The sequence below is a fragment of the Vicugna pacos genome, chromosome 7 (genome assembly GCF_048564905.1).
Source record: "Vicugna pacos chromosome 7, VicPac4, whole genome shotgun sequence".
Taxonomy (NCBI): domain Eukaryota; kingdom Metazoa; phylum Chordata; class Mammalia; order Artiodactyla; family Camelidae; genus Vicugna; species Vicugna pacos.
In genome coordinates, this window is record NC_132993.1 from 43,959,976 (window position 1) to 43,982,983 (window position 23,008).

General features: G+C 40.2%; 1 protein-coding gene and 1 long non-coding RNA gene across 8 annotated transcripts in view; one reads left to right on the plus strand and one right to left on the minus strand.

Annotated features, from left to right (window-relative positions):
* The first annotated feature begins 9,338 nt into the window (after positions 1-9,338).
* LOC140697402 (uncharacterized) lies at positions 9,339-14,627 on the plus strand. Its single transcript, XR_012074400.1, has 2 exons — positions 9,339-9,460; positions 13,570-14,627. It is a non-coding gene; the product is annotated as an uncharacterized lncRNA (long non-coding RNA).
* The window catches only part of SNX10 (sorting nexin 10), a 61,489-nt gene continuing 51,177 nt past the window's right edge, over positions 12,697-23,008 (minus strand). For all 7 annotated transcript variants that reach the window (XM_015237276.3, XM_072964803.1, XM_072964801.1 and 4 more), the window contains 4 exons: positions 21,116-21,216; positions 20,431-20,529; positions 13,515-13,727; positions 12,697-13,060 (listed from right to left, as the gene is read on the minus strand). In XM_015237276.3, coding sequence (XP_015092762.1) covers positions 12,979-13,060; positions 13,515-13,727; positions 20,431-20,529; positions 21,116-21,216 — 495 coding nt within the window. In that variant the 3' untranslated portion in view covers positions 12,697-12,978. The remainder of the gene's footprint in view (positions 13,061-13,514; positions 13,728-20,430; positions 20,530-21,115; positions 21,217-23,008) is intronic.

The window sequence follows — 23,008 nt, forward strand, 5'->3', positions numbered from 1 at the left end:
AATTCTATTTCCAGGGAAATACCTATTGGTATTAACAAGAAAACAGCATCTCTACAAGATCCTCTGAAAAGAAATCCTGTCAGTGCCACTCATTCTACCTTCAAAGACATGTCCCTGTAATTACTTTCCCCACTTCGTTTCCTTGTCTGGATAAAGCAACAAGATCAAGAGAACCTATCCATTTTCCCCAGATACCTTCCAGAATGTGCGTCTGCTTTGCAGGCTGGGATCAGAAATTTCATTATCTGTATTTGTATTAGTAATTCACTGCACAGAGAGCACAGAGGGCAGAGGAGGAGAGGAAGCATGGAAGCAAACATCAGACAGACAATTGTATATATGCAAATGCTTGCAAATTTCTGCCAGCATCTCCCTATCTATAACCAAGCAACATGGAAGCCTATTCATCCCTCAGCTCTTCACTGCCAAATATGGTTGTGGATTTGGAGGAAAATATTCAGGAAACGTTGAACTTTCAGCCACTGGGACTCAATCCAACTCAAAACCTACTACATAAAAGGCTAACGCATAAATACCATCAATGATTTTCTAGGGAGACACGAGATATGCAACATCCTGGCTACAGAGGGTGGAAAAACAAGATGCCCTGGGAGAGGGCAGTGGGGAGGCCATCACTGCATGTCACTCTTCAGCCCAATTGTCTGAGGACTGAAGTGTTGCCTCCTGGCTTCAGGGAGGTGCATGTGCATAAATAGCCTGGGTGAGAAGGGGCATGGGAAACTCCAATTCAAATTCATAAATACAAAGTGCTCACTTTCAAATGAATAGGCATGGTGTTTATAAATGACAGCAAGAATCATTGTGTATTTTGTTTCATCTTGAAATCAATTATTCCCAAGCAATAATGGTTATAGAACATTTCAAGACTTTCTTTATTCTTATATATTTACTCTGCTCACAGCAATTCAGTCATAATGGTAATAACTCATATACACATGCCTTTCACATACAGTAATTCCATTTGTCCTCAAAATTATGCTTAAAGGTAGGGTCAGGATTGTACCCATTTTACAGGTAAAGAAACCTGGACATGGAGGCTGATTCAGCTCCCCTGTGAACTGAGAGTGGAAGGGTGGCCTGAAGAAAATCAGGAGACTTGTGGGAAGAGAGCAGACAGTGGGCAAGGAAAGCAACGATGTCTCCTGCCCTCAACTATGGCCCCTGATTCATCCTGTCTGCTGTTATGATTAGATGTTTTCTTGTGTATCTGCCCTTAGATTGAGAGACCCTGGGAACAAGAACTGTGTATTTGTTATCACTGTATCTCCTGGAGGACTCAGGACAACCCTCAGAATATACTATATGCTCAATAAACGATTCTTGACATTATTGTTTCATTAAACTAGTTTAAACAAGTTCATCTCCTACTCATTTTAAGTTCTGTGGTTCTTGTTCCCTTTATTACATGGAAACACATAAAATCTCAAACACACATAATACCTTTTAACACCTTCAGAGACTGGATGTCAACAGCAGAAGCAAATAACCTATGTTCATAATTTATACATGTACTGACTCTCCTCTAAAATCACTCTCTCGGCTAATTTTCCACAGGTGAGAAAAATCAAGCTTCTCTGGTGCCTTTCTAAGCCACTTCATTTTTGCTGTTCTGTTTTTGTTCAGTTGTCATCATTTGGATTTTATTGCCGTGTAGAAATGTCCTTAGTCTTGGAGTCATTGAAATTCCACCTCTCTGGCCTTTCTCAAGGACTCCCATCAAAGCCTGTAATCTCAAGTACAGCATTCTTTCCTCCTTCCTGGGTTTACAGCCGCCCATCTAGATGCTTTGCCCAGCCTGTAGCACCCAGACCTGGCCATATGACTGAGTTGTTACCAAGTGATGTGGTGACATGTACCAGTTCCAGATCATCTGCTCAAAGATGTCTGGGATTTGATCTAAAATAATCTAGCAAAGGAGGGCATATCTGGGAGATGTAATAGTACCAGCTGGACCATGTGAAGACAACTTGAAGCTGAGTCATGGGCACATGGGGATGTACTATCACTACATATCCCTACACTGATACGGAGCTGTTTGGAATTTTCTATTGAAAAATAAATTCAGAGGTGATTGCCCCAGTTGTGAGTCTCCTTTCCTTCTTACTGGGTGAAAACAACAATGGCTAGAACCACCCTGGAAAGCACCTGTGGAGGGTGACCGAGCCCCCAACAGCCTGGGTCCCTGGCTGACGTCCTGGAGCAGGGCTTGCCCCACCTGTCTTGGGGACCGACTGAAAGAGAACTTGATTTCTCTGTCATTTGAGTCATTGCATTTCGGGGCCTCTTTGTTATAGCTACAGAGCTCTCTACATACCTCCATCCTGCTCCTTATTTACTTACATCCTATTTCAGAACAGTCTCCTTTACTCTAACAGACAGTATAATCTCACCTGCCTTCCCCATATCTTTCCTTTTCTCTGGCTCTTTTGTAGGTCAGCAGAGTATAAGAACTCAATCAATGTTTACTATGGTTACTTTTTTGGTTCCTCTGGAGATCAGGCTCAACCACAAGCCACACAAATACCTAGATTGCACTAAGGCAACCTTAAATTAAATTGTTCACAATACAACGCACTGTCAAAACCCTTACAAAAATGTCGCTTTTGAGTTTGGAGGTCTACCATTTAATACAGTTGTGGACAAACTTGATTCAGAAAAGAACCATAAATTATTCAAGGTTAAGAAAAAATTGAACTTTCTACACATATACTGTAGTTGTATTCTAAACCACCCTGGGGGCTGCCTCTGACCCATCGGTGCTTGTCTCCGCCTCTCCAGGACGGGCACAGCCCAGCACAGTGCTTTTGGGTCTTGTGGCTTTCAGTGTGCGTGCAGAAAGGTGCTCTCCAGTCCGGCAGAGTTTCTGCCCTTCCCTGTGGCCTCACACCAGCCTCCTTCCACAGCTACCCTGGCCATAGACTGGGCTTAATGGGAAGAGAAAAACCACCCGTGAGGGCAGCTGGCCTGTTCCCTCCCGGGAACCCCAGCACACTCCACACTCCACGCTCCCTCCCCGCCCGCCGGCCCCTACTCTGCAGGACAGATCTGTCTTTGCCAGGCTAGTTCCTGGGCTGTGGCTGCAGGGCTGGAATTAGTGCCGGCAGAAACTGGGAGGACTGGTTTTACAGCCAGAGCCACCGTGAGAAGAGCAAGGAAGGTTAGAGAAAAGGAGGAGAAAGACTAGAGCCAGTGTCGGCTGGGATTTGGAAGCTGTCAGGAGTTTGAATAAAAGCTGACAAGACATATGAGGTGAGCATAGATGGAAGAATGGATGGATGGATGGATAGATAGATCGATCAATCGATCGATCAGGAGAGAAGAGGACTGAGGCTTTGAAGAAAGTTTTGGAGGCTAAAATCTGAGATTTGCAGATACTAACTACTATGTATAAAATAAATAAACAACGAGTTTCTACTGTATAGCACAGGGAACTAGATTCAATATCTTGTAGTAACCTATAATGAAAAAGAACATAAAAACAAATATATGTATGTTCGTGTATGACTGAAGCATTATGCTGTACACCAGAAATTGACACATTGTAAACTGACTATACTTCAATAAAAAAGAATGCAAATGTTAAAAAATTAGAATCTTTTGGTGTTTTTTAAGAAGAACTTAATAAAGCTTTAAATCATTATTCAATTGCTTCTTAGAAGTCAGACTGGGTTTCAGCTTTATATGGGGTTATGTGACCCAGCAGCATGCATGTGGAGAAAATGCTAGCCTGTCCACGTAGTCAAATATTTCAACTTAATCATCAACCATTTATACCATTTATTGAATGTCACTCATTATATACACACCGTGCTAGGCACAGTGCGTCTTATACGCAAGTAGACCAAAAGAAGTATTTTACCAAAGTATTTCATCAACTAGTCTTTTTGATCAACTAAGAGAGGATTCCTGGGCAAAGCATTTATTGACTGCTATGCAGACCTCAAGAACGGACAATTATATGACCACTTCAAGGTCTACAGCAGAAGAGAGATGGGAAATGAGGCATGGTAACAGAGGGGTCTCACACATCCTTAGGATGACCAGCGTTTTCAAGTTTAAGGAGGCAGACATCTCTGCATTACCTACTACACTTCCCGAAGCTCTTCTTCTGCTACTCTTGCTGGTTCTGTCACAGGAAAGGGGTTTTAAGAAGGGTCTGCTGGCCTTCTGCCTACCTTAGGACAGTAATTCATCACTGACTCTAGAAGGTGCCGGTGGCTGGTGCCAGGAGGCGGGGCGGGTCAGAGATGAGATGCAGTCCTCGCCCTACAGGGACTACTGCCTGGAGAGAAGGACAGACAGATGGGTGACCAACCCTGCAGCGCAGGGGCATGAGTGTTGCTAGAAAGACATGTGCGAACGTGCGGTGGGGCCTGCAGTAAAAATGCTGCCAGGACGGACCTGCCCCTTGCAGGGGGTGTGGGCACAGTGGGCATCAGTGCCAGGAGCCTTTTCATCAGAGTCCTGCATAACTAGGAGAAATTAGCCAAGCAAGAAGGCACGGGAGGGGAAAGGAAAAAACCCTTCCAAGCAGGGGAACATGCAGTCATTTCATCAGCAGCACACACCTGCTCTCATGTTGTATTCTTATCCTCATGTTGTCAACGATGAAACAAATTCCAAAAGGTGGGGGGACCTGCCCCAAGTCACTCATCTTTAAGCAGTGAACTTAGCACCACGCTCCCTGCCTCTTTATAGAACCTGGTCTTTAAAGGGGAATCCTCTTCATTTGGCGATATCCACACATCCCTCACACTTTGGCTTCCAAAACACTTAGGGTGAACACAAATGTCCCTTAATCATTCTGGGAAGGAATCCAAAGTATTATAGATTCAAAATATCACAGCATTTTTATGATCTTTCTGTATACAGTTTAAGAAAACTGCATTCAGTATCCTGCTACACACACACACACCCCTACTCACTCACTGTGTATCAACATATGAAAGGCACTGAGAAGTCCTGCAGAAATAATGTAATAGACCGTGTAAACTTCCACCCTACCTCCCTTTTTTTTTCTATCTTTTTCTTTTAGTAACACTTATTAACACTTTTAAGGACACTCTGCATTCAGTCTTCTTATTGTACTGATGAGGAAACTGCAGTCCACAGAGGGTGGGAGCTGCCTTTGGGTATATGTTAGTGGCAGAGTCAGAACTCCATTCACCAGACTTCCGTCCTGTCAACACCCTCTTCGGTAAATCACACTTCAAAGTGTCCATTCCATACCTCCAATATATAAACAGTACACACAGCATGTGAGTTGATAACCTTGTAATTGTCAACTTACAAATTACCCTTTTAAAAAATACAAAGAAATCCCTAGGTGAGAGCTGAGATCATGTATACAAATTTGAAGTGTGTTTATACACACTATTAATCGCCCTTGTCATGGTTTATATTAGTTACCCAAGTCTTGCTGATATCAACTGTTTATCATCAGTCTTCTCACTGAAATAATAATACCAATAAACAACTACTAGCTCTTTTTTGCTCTCAGTGTGAAGGATAACATTAATATATTGATGTAAACTTCTAGTGTTTACCTTTATGCACGCATTTGCATGGAACCAAAGCTGAAGAAATCATTCCTTAACAAGATAATCACAACACAAATCTCTGTACAAAGCACTTCATTGCAAGATCAACTCCCAGTATCAGTAACTACAAAAAAAAAAAAAAAAAACTACTGTGGAATTTGACTGGAATCAACACAACAACAAAAAAGTAGGGGAGAAGATTGGAAATCCTTTTGTTTTTTGCAAAGATTCACATTATAACAATATTTCTTGTATTAAAATTAAAGTTGTTTGACTGGGAGGAGAGTATAGCTCAGTGGTAGAGCACATGCTTAGCTGGCACTGGGTCCTGGGTTCAATCCCTAGTACCTCCATTAAAAATAAATAAACCTGATTACCCTCCCCCCAAAAGAAGATTAAAAAAAAAGTTTAAAAAAGACATTAGAAAAAGTTGTTTGGAAATTTTTCAAGGTAGTGTGCAAATTTAAAAACATATCTCAAGAGCAGTCAGTACCCAACTTTGAAGAGTATTTATGAATAATAATGTATGTTAATACTAGAAAAGGTCAATTGAGCTTTCTGTCTAAAAAGTTAAATATTCAGTGCCTGCGTTCTGCACTTGTTACCAAGGTCCCCCTTATCAGCAGAAGGAGGCAAATGATACCCTGAAAATGTTTTAAACGTGCAACTTTGCTTATCTTCCTGTATTAATGATCCTTATGGCAGTTGTTATATTAACCTTATCATGTTGCACAGCAATAGGGGAAACCTATTGTGAAAGGAAGGAAAAGAAAAAGCACTTAGTTTAATCTTGGATTTTTTTTTTCAACCTAGCAATTTTCTGATTGTCAAGGAGGGTGAAAATGAAAATTAGATTTTTTACTGGGTTTTCTTAAAAATCACAGAAGAAACTAGACATTTCCAAATGGGTGATTCATTAAACATCATCTACTGTGAAAAGGACACAGATGAGATTATCGACGAAGTGCTCATTATGTGCATTCTGTGTTCATGGGGATCCACGAAGAAGCTCTGACCAGGAGACAGTAAGTGGCTCCCGAGAAAGCCAGTTTCTCCTTCAAGGCTCTGAATTGCTCATTTGTGGATATGACATTCAAGAAATGTCATTTGCCCCTCATAAGATTTCTGCGTCCTTCTTCATACATCTCTGTGTGCACACAGAGGAAATTCAAAGGCTCTGTCTTTTAATCCCTTTTAACTTTGACTACAATACTAAACCTGACCCCAGGAGCCTCCTACTTTCTCATTTTCTCAAGGTGCTAGAGAAATCACCTAACTTTATGATTGAAATTAATGTTTTCATTCAACTGCAGATGCTTGAGCTCAACACACATACTAGCAGAGCGAGCACTAGCCCCTTCTGCTCCTTCCACCAGGTAATATGCTTTTCCCTTTTTTTCTTTTTTCTTTTTTTTTTTTCATTATCCTTTTAATGCAGAGCAGGGCTACTGATTACAAAGAGGCAGTTTGACTCCAGCAATAGGTCTTCTTCACTAATCCTCACTGTCATGGAAATTCCAGCTGCTACAAGAATAAGAGGCTCAATCCATATTTGCCAGCTCTAATATGAAATCTGTCAGAGCCCAAATTAATGAGTTCCAAATTCCTTACATCACGATAACAGGTTAAGACTGGTCAATTAATTACATAAATCCTTCCCGATTCATTGTGCGTTTGCAGCCCAGATTGTGTCTTACATTACTCCATGACACAAGGCCTTTTGGCTCCTGTTGTTCTGCAGAAAGGCCCCATTTAAGTGGAGGCTGCCTGCCACGGCAAAATGTTAAATGTCACACGTTAAATTTGCACTTTTCTGTAATTGCTTTTGTTAAAAAAAAAAATTAAATTACAGCACAAGGCTCCCAGTACACCACTATGCAGAGGGCTGGGATTGGTACTGAATGGATCCCAAGGCAAGCAAGTAGCTAGCTGTCTTTTACAGTTTACACAGGTCTAATAGTTTACAGCCCCCTCTGTACCTGGTGCCCGATAGGCAGAAGAACCCAGAACGTGCGTGTTTGTGAAAATAAACTAAGTCTCCCTAAGATCTGTTGCAGCAAAAATATATAGTCGGAAGACTTTTTTTCTTTATGAAAGGATTAAAATAGGATTCTTTCCATAGCCAGTTTCCCTTTTGTTTACCAGTGTAAGTATTCGATATATAAAACACTGTTGATCTAATCACCTTTTCCGGAACATAAACTGTACAAATATGTGTGTGCAGGTCTTTGTGCAGGATGTCGCTGATGGCTTTGCCATCTGCATTTGTAACTGGCACACACCTACAGAGGGAGAATAATTGAGGATAAAGATCTCAACGGATTTCAAAAATTATCCAGACCTTATTCTTTTTAAAACATCAAAATGCACCTGTTACCACAACCAATTAGATCTACACCTAGGACTATAGGTGTCCAGATTTCTAGTGCAATCTCTCTTCACCGCACTACATTTCCTCAAGGAGTGGACTTTTTATGTACCTATGCTCTGTGTAGAAGGGAACCAGTTTCGGTTATTTCCTGCATCATCTTATTGAGGGTTGGGTGTTTCGCGAGTACACGAGAGAGCAGATGATGCTCCCAAACAGCTACGGAAACCTAGGTAAGGCGTCGGTTCTTTCCATTTGGGCGCCCTAACACCAAGCCACCGCGCAGACAGCTAGCCAGACCCCAAACGGCGCGTTCTCCCGCAGACGGCCGCGGCCACTGCTCTGGCCCGGCAGCGCCCCCCTCTGTCCTCTAGTGGCCTTGCACAGGGTCTACCACCGCCCGCCTGCTTCTTTCCAAGTTAAAGAAAGCTCGGCCTCTGGACTCCCGGCCTTAATGGGTGGGGAACTTGTCTCTCCTCGCACGTACCCCCTCTCTCCCCACCTACATACACACATTAAACCCTGACCCAGAGGCACGCGCTTCTTCCCTAGCGACCCAGTCCCGCCACCGGGAGCGGGAGGGGGGTGGATGAACGCGCCAGTGCGCCCACCTGCAGGTTTTAAGGTTCTAGGGAGACTAGAGGGGAAAAGGGTTAACTAACATGTGCAGTGCGGGCGCCGATAAAACATTCAGAATGCGTGGGATTCGCCCACCTCGCCGCCACCCCAGGGCGCTCCCGGGCCCCTCAAGGCCTCAGTCACACCCGGGCCGGCGGCGCGTCGTCGCCCCCTCTCGGTCCCGGCGGCGGGGCCGAGGCCCGCAGCGCCGCGCAAGCATCTGCAGAACAAAGACTCGGGTCCAGCCCGAGACTGGGAACCACTGCCGCCGCCGCCTCCCCGGCTCCGGCCCGGCCGCCCTGACCCAGCCAAGCCCGAAACCCACCCGAGCGGCGGGGGCCGGCTCCACGCGCGCTCCCAAACCAGCGGGGCCCAGGGGGTCATCGGTATTCAAAGCTCCCTCCCGCACCAAACCCACCACCCAAGACCCCTCTGCATTATTGTTATTTTTTTTTCAAGCCGCCAAGCTGTCATTCTAACGCTGGGAAGAGGGCCTCGCGGTACCCACGTCCGAGGCAGGTGGGCGGGGGGGGGGGATGTGCTGCGGGTCGGTGCAGTAAATCCTGTCTCTTTGCGGTAGTTGTTCCCACTCACCACCCGCCGCCCCCTCCACCCGGGTTTTTTTCCCCTCGCTCTTTCTTTCCGCCGCGCAGTTGCTATGGGTTACCAGAGCGGTTGCCATGGGTTACCGGACCGAGGCCGGCTGGCTCGCTACCTGCCACCCAGTCACCGCCGCCTCCGCCGCCGGCGGAGCGGCCCGGGCGGGAAGAGGCGGGAGCGCGCGTGTGCGAGCCGCGGCGCGGGGAGTGTGCGCGAGCCGGCCGGGCGCCGCAGCCAACAGGCGGCCTGGGTGCCGCCGCGGGAGCGCCGCCGCCGGTGGGGTGGGGGACAGAGCTATAAAGAAGGCCCGGAGGTAAGAAACAAGCCAAAACACAACCACAAGTTATGCCCGTACTGTGCCTCTGGCAGCAAAGACAAGCGGTGTGGGTTTTGGATGCATCTACACTTCTCGTCGGGGGAGAAGGGTATTTTCCTCTTAGCATAAGCCATTTGCATAGTGTCTTTAGACTGGAGTTTAAATTAAGCAGAAAACTGTAGCTTAATTTTTTTTTCTCGTTTCCTCTCTATCTTTTGAAAGAAGTCTTTGGAATTTCGAAGAAAGAGAGAAGGGACATTAACTACCAGAGTTTGCGCAGCTAAAATAAATTAGTGTCCAATGCACTGTTCATAACAATGATCTAGAAAAGTTTCCAGCAAGAGTGAAGAGCAATTGTGTCTGACTTAAAGGGATAATGGTGACTCGTTTGTGAGATGCATATGGCAAAGAATAGTGCCAAAATCCTTTGTAAATGTTTCAAATTTAAAGAAATTGTTGCTTATTTATATCCTGAAATTTCTGAACTCCATTCTACTAAAACGTATTAATTTTTTATGACCTTCATGTACAAAGAAAATTGTTAACTATGCTTTGAATGTTAAATCGCAATAACTAATTTCAGATAGCTTTTTGTATTTGAAATATTGTATTTGAAAATATGTATATCTATATACGTAGATATAAAGGTCTATATTCCAAACAAAAGCAGGAAATTATATTGATATAAATTGTTTCTTCCATTTAAAAGATTGCTGCATTGTATTCGTAGGATACCAACTAAGTGCTTTAAATATTAAAAGGAAAATTATTTAGAAACAGAATAAGCTTTCGTTATTTTTGTCTTAAAATTTTAGAGGCCTTTTGTGAAATAGGGTCTTACTTTACAGCTGAAATACTGAAAACCTTATTTGTACCACAGTAGCTCAATAATGAAGAATCCTTAAGGCACTAAAAAGCAAACTGAGTTCCAGACTATATTCAATTTACTGTTGAATATAATGGTAATTGTGGCTAGGCTAAATGAATTTATTTAAATTCTTAATAGCCATAAGAGAAATTTTATACTTTTACCTTACTATAGTAAGGTTATTGCATATCACTTGTTTGTTTTTAATTACTAAGTAAAATGTGAATTAGGCTCGAAAAGCTGCAAGATATTTGATATCTTCAGCAACATAACTACTGGAAGATTAAAATTTTTGTTTTTCCTTAGTAATTTTTAAAACTTGAAATTTTAACTACAATTTAAATCACTTTCTTCCAGGGGAGACTTTTTAAAAGCCTTACGTAACAGGTTGTTGACTTTCATTGTTGACATCTTTGGGTTACATATAAAACCAGTTCTCAAACAAAACACATAAATGAGCTTTATAGGTGAATAGTTTGCCCTTTCAGAATTGGCCAGGGAAGTAGTTTTGCTATATATAAATGAAAAAGCATCCAGGATTTAGAATTCTTTAAACTTGTTACATTTAAAATAGTTTTGAATAAATATCTATTCTATTTAGTTATTTAAGTAATTGTTTCATTTTTCTAAAGAAAGCTTTATTTAAAAAAAAATTTGCCAGAGAAAAATAAGAGACTTGAACAAAGCAAGAAAGCCATTGGGGGCTGAAGCCCATTTAAATATCTCAGCTGCAGGAAATCAGTTTTAAGATGCAAGTGCTTAGATATCAAAACCAAACCAAGGCTAAAAGCCTCAAATATATACAACTATAGTGAATATTAAAACAAATTTTAGCAGTTATTCATTAAAAATTACTTATCATTCAGAAACACACTGAATGTAGATCTGAGAAGACATATACTCTCTTGTATAAAATAAGCAGTTCAACAAATTAAAGTTTTTTTTTATGTTTAATGTGAAAATGATGATCGCATGAAGTTTACAACGTGTAGTATTAGGCATTACTTAATATCAATTTGATGGCTATAGTTACATCATCTAAAATTACATGACAATTGGTGGCACATTATATGCTTTTCAAAACTGCTGTAAAACAGAAATAATGTGAATGCACGGGCATATGACCAAGGAGCTGGAGATCGCGCTTAAACAACTAGATGGCAAACTTTACATGCTAGCAGGATAAAAAGAAATGGCTAAGTCTTTTTCCCCCTGTATTAAATGATTAATCTTAGATGACAAAGTAACAAGATCCAAGATACATTAAATCAAAATATTTACAAAAAGTTCAATAATGTTTTAGACCAAACAAAAAACAAAAAGGCGAAATTAAGGAAATCATTTGTATTCTAAATTTAATTTTTCTCCTGTAGGTTCTTAGTTACAAGCATTTCAAGAACTTTTTAAATAATATAATAATTTTAAACTCCTCATTAAAATAAAATGAGGCAAGGAAACATTTAGTTAAAGCAACAAGTTATCGCAGTTATGTAACAATATCTTCCTTTTAATTTCAGAGCTATTCTGTACCATTCAACAAGGAAGAAACTTGGACAATTATCTCAAAAAAAATGCTGCCTCATGTGAAATTTGAAGTTCAATGTAGTTTAAGACATTTTATCTTTGGACCACTAAAAAAAAAAAAGACATTTTATTAAATTATACCAATCCTCAAGCAGATGCCTTAAAAGAAAGTTCTTTTTAAAAATGAGTAATTAATTCTGAAATTAGCAAGTTCATATCCTTTTCTAAATTATGGGAATATTTATTGGCAAAATTTACTGTTATAAGTTCCTACTTTAACTTAAAGATAAGTAACAAGCAACCACCACTGACACTGAAAGTTATCTAGTGATAAGAAACTGCACATTAAGTGAGAAAATAAATCATTAACCTATAATTCTAATTACACACAGATAATGAAAACAAATGATTTGCTTCCAGAAACCATGTGTTAAAGCTGATTTTGGACAATGAAAATGTATTTCTGAATCGATATGTTGCAAATAGAAGCAAAATGACTAGCACTAATTCTGGGTTTTTTTCCTAAGATGTCAACATTATTTTAACATGTCTCTATTCATAAGATACATTTTCTGTCTAAGTATGAGAGAGAATACTGGAAATGGTAAACGCCTAAAATATTTCAAGCCAACACCCCAAAGCAAAATGTTTTCCCAGTGCAGGGGAGGCACCCACAAAATATCAGCCGCCTGTCCTGGGCCATAAGTCTTCCTAGTGGTTAGGATCATACCTGCTGGGTTTGCACTGACTCTGCCCCAGTGACACAAGAAGGAATGCTCTATCTGGATTTTAAATGCTATCTACTTACCTATCTTTTAAAATTCGATAAAACCAACGAGGCTTTTTAAAACATATAAATCATGTCATTTGAGGGCAGGATCTTGATTTACCAACAATGTATGCCTGTCGAGGAAGATACTGCACCCACAGGCTTTTAGCTGTTTACAGAAGCTTAGGCACAAGAAGACAACATAAAAATACCACTGATAAACAACACATCTTTACAAATTTAAATACTTAATATGACGGTAAGCTTTAGGTAAGCATATGTTGTTTGCAGGCTTTTTTCTCTATGACTGGACATCGTTGGCTATTCCTAAAATGGTAACATTAGAATTATTTTTCAGGATTCCTGCAGAGCTGGGCTCATTTTACATCCATGTGAACTGCTGTCATCACTACTATGTCCGAACCCAGAGGATGAACTGGAAAAGAAGAGAGGGGAAAATAATAAAAAGAGGAAATTGGTTTTCACAACACACTCAAAGCCTGAGTAGCAGAGGAGAACTTTAATTATCTCCAGTCACAAAGAGAGACAGGAAATTTGGACTTTTAATTAGCCATTTGGAGTGCAGTTGGATATTTTTTTAGCTAGATAATTTAAACGCGAATAATTCAAGTCTGACTAAATGAAAGTCACATAATCAGAATGCAGATAATTGAATTTCTACTGCATTCATTAATTCAGTGTGGAGGTGTGTGTGAAGACTACTATGATGAGCTGTCACAGCTCAATAAAATCTCAGTCAATTAATTTTTTCATTATCTTAGTATTACATCAACAAAAGAGTGAAGTGTGTGTATATATCTATACACATGCATATGTGCACGATGTGTTATATAAATACGTGTACAGTAAATCAAAATGCCAGGAAATACCTTTCTGAATCATAATCTATATCGTTTTCTTTTTTTCCTTCTTCTTCTTCTGCAGGGAAACGTCTGTTCATCAAGGCAAACTTGTGAATTGCTTCTTCTACAGAGTACTTAGTCTGCCCAGAAACACACGCCTCGATGTCTTCTGAATTCAAATGGCTCTGCAAGAAGAGGTGAAGGCTGCTATCTGAAAGCAAGAGTGCATTCTGCAGGACCCTACGTAAAAGACGAAAGGAGAAATAATCAGTGGACAGGGATGGACAGCTAGAGGGTGGCAGAGAGAAAAACATTAAAATGTGGCAACGAAGTCATTTCTCTAGTATGGCAAACTTTGCATCAGTTATAGACTCTGCCTAGTAAAGGGATGAAAGCATATGTTAACTTTTATTCAATTATTTGGAAATTTAAGTGAGTAAAAACATGAAACTAATAGTTAAGAACATCTGTTAAAAGAATAACTTCAAGGGCATTTCTTCAATTTAACCATCTGTTATGACCATGTGGATTAATTATGGAAATATTTTACTTATATAGTCATAGAAATTTATTCTACTTAAAAAAAATTTACTGCCAAGCAGCATGTCAATTCTGTGATCTTTATTGGCTAGGCTGTCATGAAACATCAAAACTTTCAACTACTATTAAAAAATCAATACATTTCTCAGCATGTTTTACACTTTAAAATTTTACAAGTATGCTTATATACATCTTTACAAGGGCTCAGTTGAGAGGTGGCTTTTTTTTGAATACTTAAGATTGACTAGACATTTCTCCAAAAGCTTCAGCAGTATTGCATATCCATGTTGTTAAAATGAGTCACTAAATAAAATTGCTCTCAGCTAGTTTTACCATACATATCTTTCAAATATGGTAATTTTGTAATCAGTACCTACTAGCTTTCCGACATTCAAGATCAAAGTTTACAAAGAGAGTACAGATTTCAGCTAGGGCATCAGAACTACATGGAGAATTTAAAAACCATCATGGAGCAAAATCTACGTAGGCTCAAATTCATATTATCCGTGAATGTGCCTTTTTCCAAAATGCATGTCTTGGAACAGGAAAATAAGTCAAAGAACATTCTGTATTTAAATAAAAACTGGTTTCAGCTTTTTAGCCAAGATTTTGATGTATGATCATTTAGTCTCTTATTAACAGTTCAATAATGATATAACATGAGACACTAAGACCAGATAGATGTAGGGGACAGAACTGAAACACTGAAATTCAAGTATATTTCTGCCCAACATGGGATTTTTCATACAGAGAGCTATGAAAAATAGATTATGTATTCCAGACCAAACGAAACTTACCTTATATTCTTCATTTTAAAATAAGTAATGAGAAATGTAAATCTCTTTTGGCCATTAATACCAATTTACTTAAAATCCTATTTCCTTCTCTTCCAAACAAAATAGAATTATTTCTTCAAGAAGGCAAATGTCTAAAAATGCACAGTATCGAAACCAAAATCTAGCTGTCGCCTTTGCTTCAAATAGGCTTACAAATGTAGTATGAGAAAATACTCTTTACTGACCTACTGAAAGGAAAAGTAAAACCTTTGTGCTTTTTTAAAAGGCAGAATCTCAAGCAAAGCAGCTAAACACTTCCACTCCCTCCATGTCCTCCGCCCTGGGTTCTCCCAGAAGATGACCGTATCACATGATAAAGATTAATCTGCCAAGTACAAGTAGTGAAGCAGTAAGTCCCTTTCACTGCACTCTCAGATTTATTTTCTGCATTTACAGATGTTTACCGCTCTTGTTTTAAATGCTTCAAATCAAGAGAAGATTTATATAGCAACAAGCCATTAATATTAACTTGCATTCGCTGTGAAGTTTGAACGGAGTGTTTTCTGTGTCCTTTTGTTAGTGGTTTCCTGCCAGCAATGGTACAAGTAACTGTTCATAGAATTATACTTACTGCTTTGTTTCTGTTGGAAATGTGTTTTATTTTCCTTATAAAATAATGGGTAATCTTTAAAATTGATTTTAGATGGTTTGAGGCATTACACCACAAAAGTAATGAGCACTAATGCCAATGATATTGGACACAAATTCATTTTAGCTTTATTTCATGTCTAAAGCAATTCTACCGAGCCTTGAACTGCTCACGCGCTGTTACTGACTTGCTAGTAACCTAACACATGGGTACAGCAAACAAAAGTGATCAGAGTCCAGGCTGATCGGGACCTCAAGGCTACCGTCCTTTTTCTTGAGCTATAATTCAATTTCCAATTTTACCGTACATTAGACTCATTATTTCCCAGTGTTTTCTGCTGAATACTGCCACCTGGAGGACACACAGGTGAACAGCCAGAGGGAGCCGGCACATCACCCAGCTCACAGTTATGAACCCGGAGAAAGATGTGGCTGGGGAGGGGACATCTGAACACCCATGCGGGCCCAGAGTTCAAAGACGGTACATCTGCAGGGCACAGTTTAGGTTTTCTAAATTCCCTCTCTCTGGCTGGCAAAATTTACGTCACCAGACTCCACGGATATGAGTTTTAAATAAACAGAAATAATTTATCGTATTTATGATTTTTATTTTCAGTCAAGTGTTTCATTCCAAAATTAAAAATACAAAATACAAAATTTGGGGAGTGTTTTCCCATCCAGTTCAGTGAGCATAATTAGTTCATTTTTAGTAATATCTGGCTTACTGTATATCACAGAGAGTTATGAGCGCCACCATAATATTAAATCATTTTTTTACTTTAGTCATGTTTGTGCCACTTTTTCCACAAATCTAACAGCAGAAAATCAACTTCAAACTTAATATAAAGAGTACTTTGTAAAACAGTCAATAAAACATCATCTTTATAAGCCTCCATAAAAAATGAATGTATACAACTTTCAAGCCTTTATACAAGGAACAAAAATTGCCTCTAGAATTTTAAGGGAATTTCTGAAGAGATATTTACAACATAAGTCAAAAGTTATTCCTTTCTCCATAACAACTTTAAACTAAACAAAGCAAAACCTGTTTTTCCTTGAATTAAACACAGTTGAAAATCTGGTTTTCCTCAAGATGATTTTATTAGGTGTATTATATATTGGTTCAGCTGAGAACATATATCGCTGTGCAAAACCACGTAATCCTAACTAAGGATGCCCTGAGTCTGCTAAACCCAATGTAATGATATACATACACATCTGTTTAGCATGTGGAAGGTTAGTGGTTTTATGTAGGAAAAAAATTTAATTCAGCCTGTTTACCTGTTACCATGAGAAAAAAAAATAAAACATACAAATCTTCATTGAAGGCATTCATGATCTGTGCTGTGGTGCCCTCTACTGAACACAGACTTAACAAAAAGTGTGTGTGTGTGTGTGTGTGTGTAAAACTAGCTGTGGTGTTTCCAAGGTACCCTTTTGCAAAAAAAATTTTTAATTTAAATTCCTTAAATTTTTAAGGAATACAAAACAGTAATATAGAAGTACATGTAGTTACATGAATGGGATGAATTCAGTCAAGAAGGAAAGCCCAGCTCCCTTTTGTGACAGCTGTCAAATGTAAAAAAATTAGTAGGATGCCAGAGTTTACAATTTGGTCTACAATTTTTTTCACAACTATTAATAAAAGTGACTTACAATTTATAATTAGCCTGGGGGGGGTGGAATCTAAAAGTTTCTGGCCAAGATGGAAGAAAAATGAGTATGTTTGGAAAATCTCACAATCATACTGACCAAATGTAGCTAGCATTTCAGAGTTCTTCTAATTATAAACCTTCCAGTTCCTGGGATTAATACAGTGCCCCCACCTTTCTTATAATTTCCTTGTCAATAAAAACTGAGATGAAACTTGACTCCTAATGTTGTTGTTAAGTATGGAGTTAAAACATAAAAAGCTAAACATATAGCCAGTATTCAATAAAATGGTATATAAATTATTCTTATTTGGTGCCCTGCCAAAAAAAATCAAGTTTCTAATTCCTCTATGAAAACTGGCCTGGATATGCACTTTGCTACTGAATATGTATTATTTCACAAATGATCTTAAAATGAAAAAATACATATTATATACACACACATATGCACAGAGACAGCAGCATTTTGGTTTCAAAGGGTTTGAACATATATAGTACTCTTGGTTCATAACTTCAAAACTTACCTAAAACCCAGGTTTTAAAAGTACATGCTGAATATCTACAACACAGGCATGTTTCACATTTTAATGCTATGGTGTTTCCCTCTCAAGTTCCCCAAGGGCTCTACAAACAAGGCACACAGGATACTGATGGTGGCCCTACTTAACGGATAACCAGCGGGGCCTCAGAGGGCACAGGACACAGTGTCAAGATGGCCGAGTCACATATCACATCCAGTTTCCCAAAGTGGGTTTGGGCTGGAGGAAAACGGGGTGCCCCAGGCAGAGACATGCAAGGATGCTATTTCTACACCAACCAGACTAAGAACAGCAGGATGACGCATAAATATCTGAGGGACACAGAAAAGGGTGGGAAGGATTTGGAGGGGCCACAGTATTTAGGGCATTTAGGTCAGGACTGAATCCAACTGTGTGGTATTAGACTGTTCGCTTCCTTCAGGTTCAAATCACACAGAAGCACCAGCTTTCATTTTTATTGTGAAACTCATCAGCTTGGAGACTAATCTTCACAGACCCCAGTGGAACAAACAGCACAAGAGAACTTGGTGTCTGTCTGATCCATGATTTGACTTCTGGATGATAATCCAGATCCAATTTTATTGAATCCAGCCATCCCCTGGTATGTATACAGTTGCTTCCCCACTAGAAGGAAAGCTTCAGAAAGACAAGGATATGTGTCCATTTTGTGCAGTCCTATAACCCCAGGACCCAGCCTGGTCCAAAGAAGTCATTTAATAAATAGGTTTTCTGAGTCCTTTCTGAGCTGTCATCTGAGGGACACAATGACCCACAAGGTCGGCAATGCAAGTGTTACATTCTCACACTCCTTAGAGCAAACCCAGGCCCACGGGATTCAGAGGCCTGTCCAAGGTCACAGAGCCAGACAAACATCAGGAGCCAAGATTAGGGGAGACCTGGAACCCAGTTCCTCGAGCCCCTGACCCAGGACACCCTCCATTGTGACCTCTGCATCATCTTCAACCAGCAAACTGCCAAACAACACAGCATCCAAAAATAACCTCAAGGAAGCCCCAACCCCTGCGGCCCAACGACACTCCATCATGAATTTGGTTGATCAACTGTAAGGAAAGGTCATGTTCAAAACAATGAAGTGATTCCTGATCAAAAAAATATATGCCCTACGCTTAACCAACAACATAAACACAGAGATACAAGCTGTCCTTTGACCTCAAATCAGGAGGCTTCTCTAGAGAAAACACTCAGATCCGCAGTGCTTACGGGGACTGCGGGATTTCACTAGCCCTGCCCGGGTCTCACGGGCAATGGTCAGTCTGCAGCTTCCCCGAGCAGCATCTGCAGTGACAGCCCACTCCACCAACTTGGCTGCCGGGACCACATCTTAAGGGAAAGGCCATCAGCCACCTGGGTCTCATGCAGACAATTAAATTGGAGCTGCCCCCAAAGGGAAAGGGCAGAGAAAACCTGGCCAGGTCTTTGTTCCGTCGTGTCTATGATACCGCAAAGAGTAGTACACTGTGATCTTTTCCAATGACTTGGCTCGGTTAATCGGTTCTTCTGGTGTCTTGTCATTTTTATTCCTCTGGCTGCTTTTTCTTTTCCCGCCCTCCCACATTTTATAATCTTGGGTTTTTCTGTATGTCTCCCTGACCCCTTCAAAGGAAAGAAGTGATGTCAATCTAATAGGAATAAATATGAATATTCATGTGCATACTTAATACTCCAACCCTTTAGGACTGAGCCATATGGGGACAGGGCAACATATTATTTCAGCTGAGTTCCAAGGCACCACATAGTAAACTCAAAAGGAGATTACATTAGATCCTAAAGCTAGTAGAAAAAGAAAGTTCCGGAGATGGGGCCCTGCCACTAACTAGTAGTGCTAAGACTTAGCCTATTTCCTTATCTATAAAATAGGGAGACAGAAAAATCAGCTCCAAGCTATTTCATGTCTAAGTATATTAAAATAATAGCCAACACTTGGATACCACACGTTAGACGTCAGTCTGTTGTGAGTGCTTTCAGTTCGTTAACTCATTTAATCCTCTCAGCAACCTTATGAAGTAGATACTATTGCTACCCATTTTATAGATGGGCAAACACAGGCATAGAGGAGATAAAAGACTTGCCCAAACCCCAGACAATAAGTAGCAGAAGCAGGATTTGAACCCAGGCAGTCCGGCCTCAGAGTCTGTGTGCAAACCAGTGTGCCATCCCATGGGGTGGGTATTCCAGCATTCCAGAGTGGGGGGAAAGAGGGATTACGGTAGTGTGAATTCACATCACCTTAACTGCTGTACCAACCATCACCAAGTACTCCAGAGTCAATAACCCACTGAGACCATTCAAACACCACTAAGTACTCCCTTGTAAACATTCCCTCCAAAGCACAGCATTCACCTATTCATTTAGAGCAGCCCACTGTAGAGCTGGTTTTGGTCTGTCAATCCCAAATGTTGTAAATACAGTTTTTAAGAAGTGCCTTTTTAATAAAGCACATTAATTTCCTGGCAAATTTTAGTTTTGTCAGCTAAACTCCCAAGTAATCTGGCTCTGCTTTATAGCTTAAGGGAGAATATGTTGTTATCTGACTCAGTTCATTGTTTTCTTTCTGGAAGGTTTGGTCCTGAATATGCACTGTATGATGGGAGCCACAAGATGGAGCTCTAATACAGGAAATGAATCACTGAGATTCGCTCCAGAGCAGATTATTAGCATTTCAGAAACAGAAACATTCTTGCCCAGCCATCATCCATGGGACACTCAGCTCTTGCAAAACGCTTCACTCACATCTCCTGTCTGCCCACGAGAGTTTCTGCATACTTACTTTCTGAGGAAATCTTCCAAACCCTGACGGCGCTGATCTACATGCTGGCGATTGTTCATGTTGAAAAACAGGTTTTTAGATGGGAGTTCTGGCAGTTGTCTTAGGAGAAAGAAAAAAAATTAGTCATCAAATCAAAGTGGTTTAGTTACAGAAATCCCTCAAAATGAAAGCAAATTACATATGATAATTATGACACAACTATTATACAGTTATATATACTATATGGTTATATAATAAGGGTATGAGGATATCAGTTAACTCAAAGAAAAACATTTTAAAGCATTTTTGAGGTCTTTCATAGTCAATGCTCATAAATGTATGTACAATTCAAGTGACAAATTTTGAAATCAGATGTAGTAGCCAAAAAGCTAACTAAAGCTAGATACTACAAAATACTTCATATTTTATATATCTTAACACACGTCAATTTTTTCACTGAAATATAGCTGATTTACAATATTGTGTTAGTTTCAGGTGTACTGCAAAGTGACTCAGTTATATGTGTGTGTGTGTATTCTTTTCCAGATTCTTTTCCATTATAGGTTATTCCAAGATATTGAATATAGTTCTCATGCTGTACGGTACATCCTTTTTGTTTATCTATTTCATATATAGTAGTGTGTCAAAATTTTAAATATTGAATATAATAATAAAGTCTCCTCAATACACTCTTTAAATCACTTACACCAGCAAAGCATTGCTTTGGAGTCTCTGCCTCAGCCACACAAATTCCCTGTATCTTCTTCGTACACAGGATGTTTTCATTGTAAAACACATGCTATTGGTCTGTTTAAAGAAAATGAAAAATATAAGCCTCACTTGAAGAAAAAAATGCTTTTCTTATATCTATAACTCACCATATGCTCCAATATCCATTTAAAGTAGGATTTTAAAAACCAACAATACATTTGCATTGATGTCAGACTCAAGTCTTGCATATAACCCATCAATCACTTTTAAACACGAGAACAGCATTTCCTTTCTCTACCAGAGGTGCAAAGGAGTGTGATCGAGTGAAAAGAGGCGTGCGGTGCCCAGCACAAGCATGTGCGTGGGGGACCCAAATTCCAGTCCTGCCTCTGCTATAGGGCAAGTCACTTAAACCCCAGTTGCCTGAATGGTAAAATGGGGTTTGTACCTTCCTATTTCACAGGCCGGTTGTCAGGACTCACAATAAGCAGGTAGCAAATGTCATCTATTGATATTATTATCCGTTAGTAGACATTGCTTTCCTTCCAGCTACCCTAAGGCGGACTCTGAGCCACCCTCAGAGTCCCTACCTGAAGCAAAACATCGATGCTTCTCCTTTGAGTAAACACAAGGCTGGTAAATATGTGTGTTTCTCCTTTGGGTAAAACAACAGACTGGCAAGTATTTGTCTATCAGTTTTGTAAGAAGATCTCTATTCTGCATAAGTTCTATTTCATCATCTTTACACTGCCAAATGAGAAGAGTTTTTTGCCTCCAAGACACAGATTATTTCAAAACCTGTATTATTATTCTACCCTTTAACACACACCCAGCAGTTGTTTTCCTTAGGAAATGTCAGTGATCACGTGCATTCATTCTTAACTATTCCCAGGAAATGTATGGCATGTTTCCTGGTATTCCTGAACTTTATAAAAATGCAAAAAAGCCTCAGGATGCAGAGGGTTAAGAGACTTGCCCCCAAAGTAGTTACTGACCTAAATCCCATCACTGACGATACGGCAGCGCGACACGCTGGATGGAGTTTGTGCAAAATAACGTTCTGTGTGGGTTTCAAAACACACCAGGGCCTCCCTCTAATGTGATCCTTGGGGACTCAGACAGCAGGCCGCTGAGACACTAGAATTTTTGCCCTAACAAGGCCTGGGCAGGCCTCCTCTCAGTGCGCCCTCCCTAGAGAGGACAAGGCCACGGCAGAGACTGCTACCACCTCAGGTACAGCCAGGTCTAGTTAACTCCCTTCCATTTCTCTGCTCAGCATCACTGGATGCCAATAACTGGCATCTGGTACCCACACCAGACTAGGATATATCTTATCTAAGTCTTTCATTTGCAGGACAAGCTCAGGAGAGTATATACTAAGGACAACCTACCTCTCAAGTCCATTTGGTTAAAATCCCAAGTAAATGCGAAGACTTCAGAGTTACCTGGCATCATTTCCCTTGAGGGTAATTTAAATGAGTTAAACCCCAGCCTCCCTACCTGCAAAGCCCTACGAGTATACATGTACATGGGGCTGATGAGAACTCTGCCGGCTCCCCAGCCAGCCCTAACCATGCAGCAGGTTGAAGCCTCCTTGGGATCAAATGACATGGCGATCACTACTTGAAATTCTTCGAAATCTTTTGGCTTGTTTCTGCTACCTATCAAGCCCAGATTTATTGGTTGTCAATTTATTAGCACTTCAGAGCACCGCCAAATAATATTTGCGGAACCCATCATTTCTGGGTCTAGATGGACACTTCTGAATTCACATCATATTATTTATGTAGGAGAGAAGGCTCTAGACTTCCATTAACTCCCTGAGGATAATTCAATGTCATATCTCCTCTAAAATGTACCATCACCCACACATTTTTTAAGAGGAAGT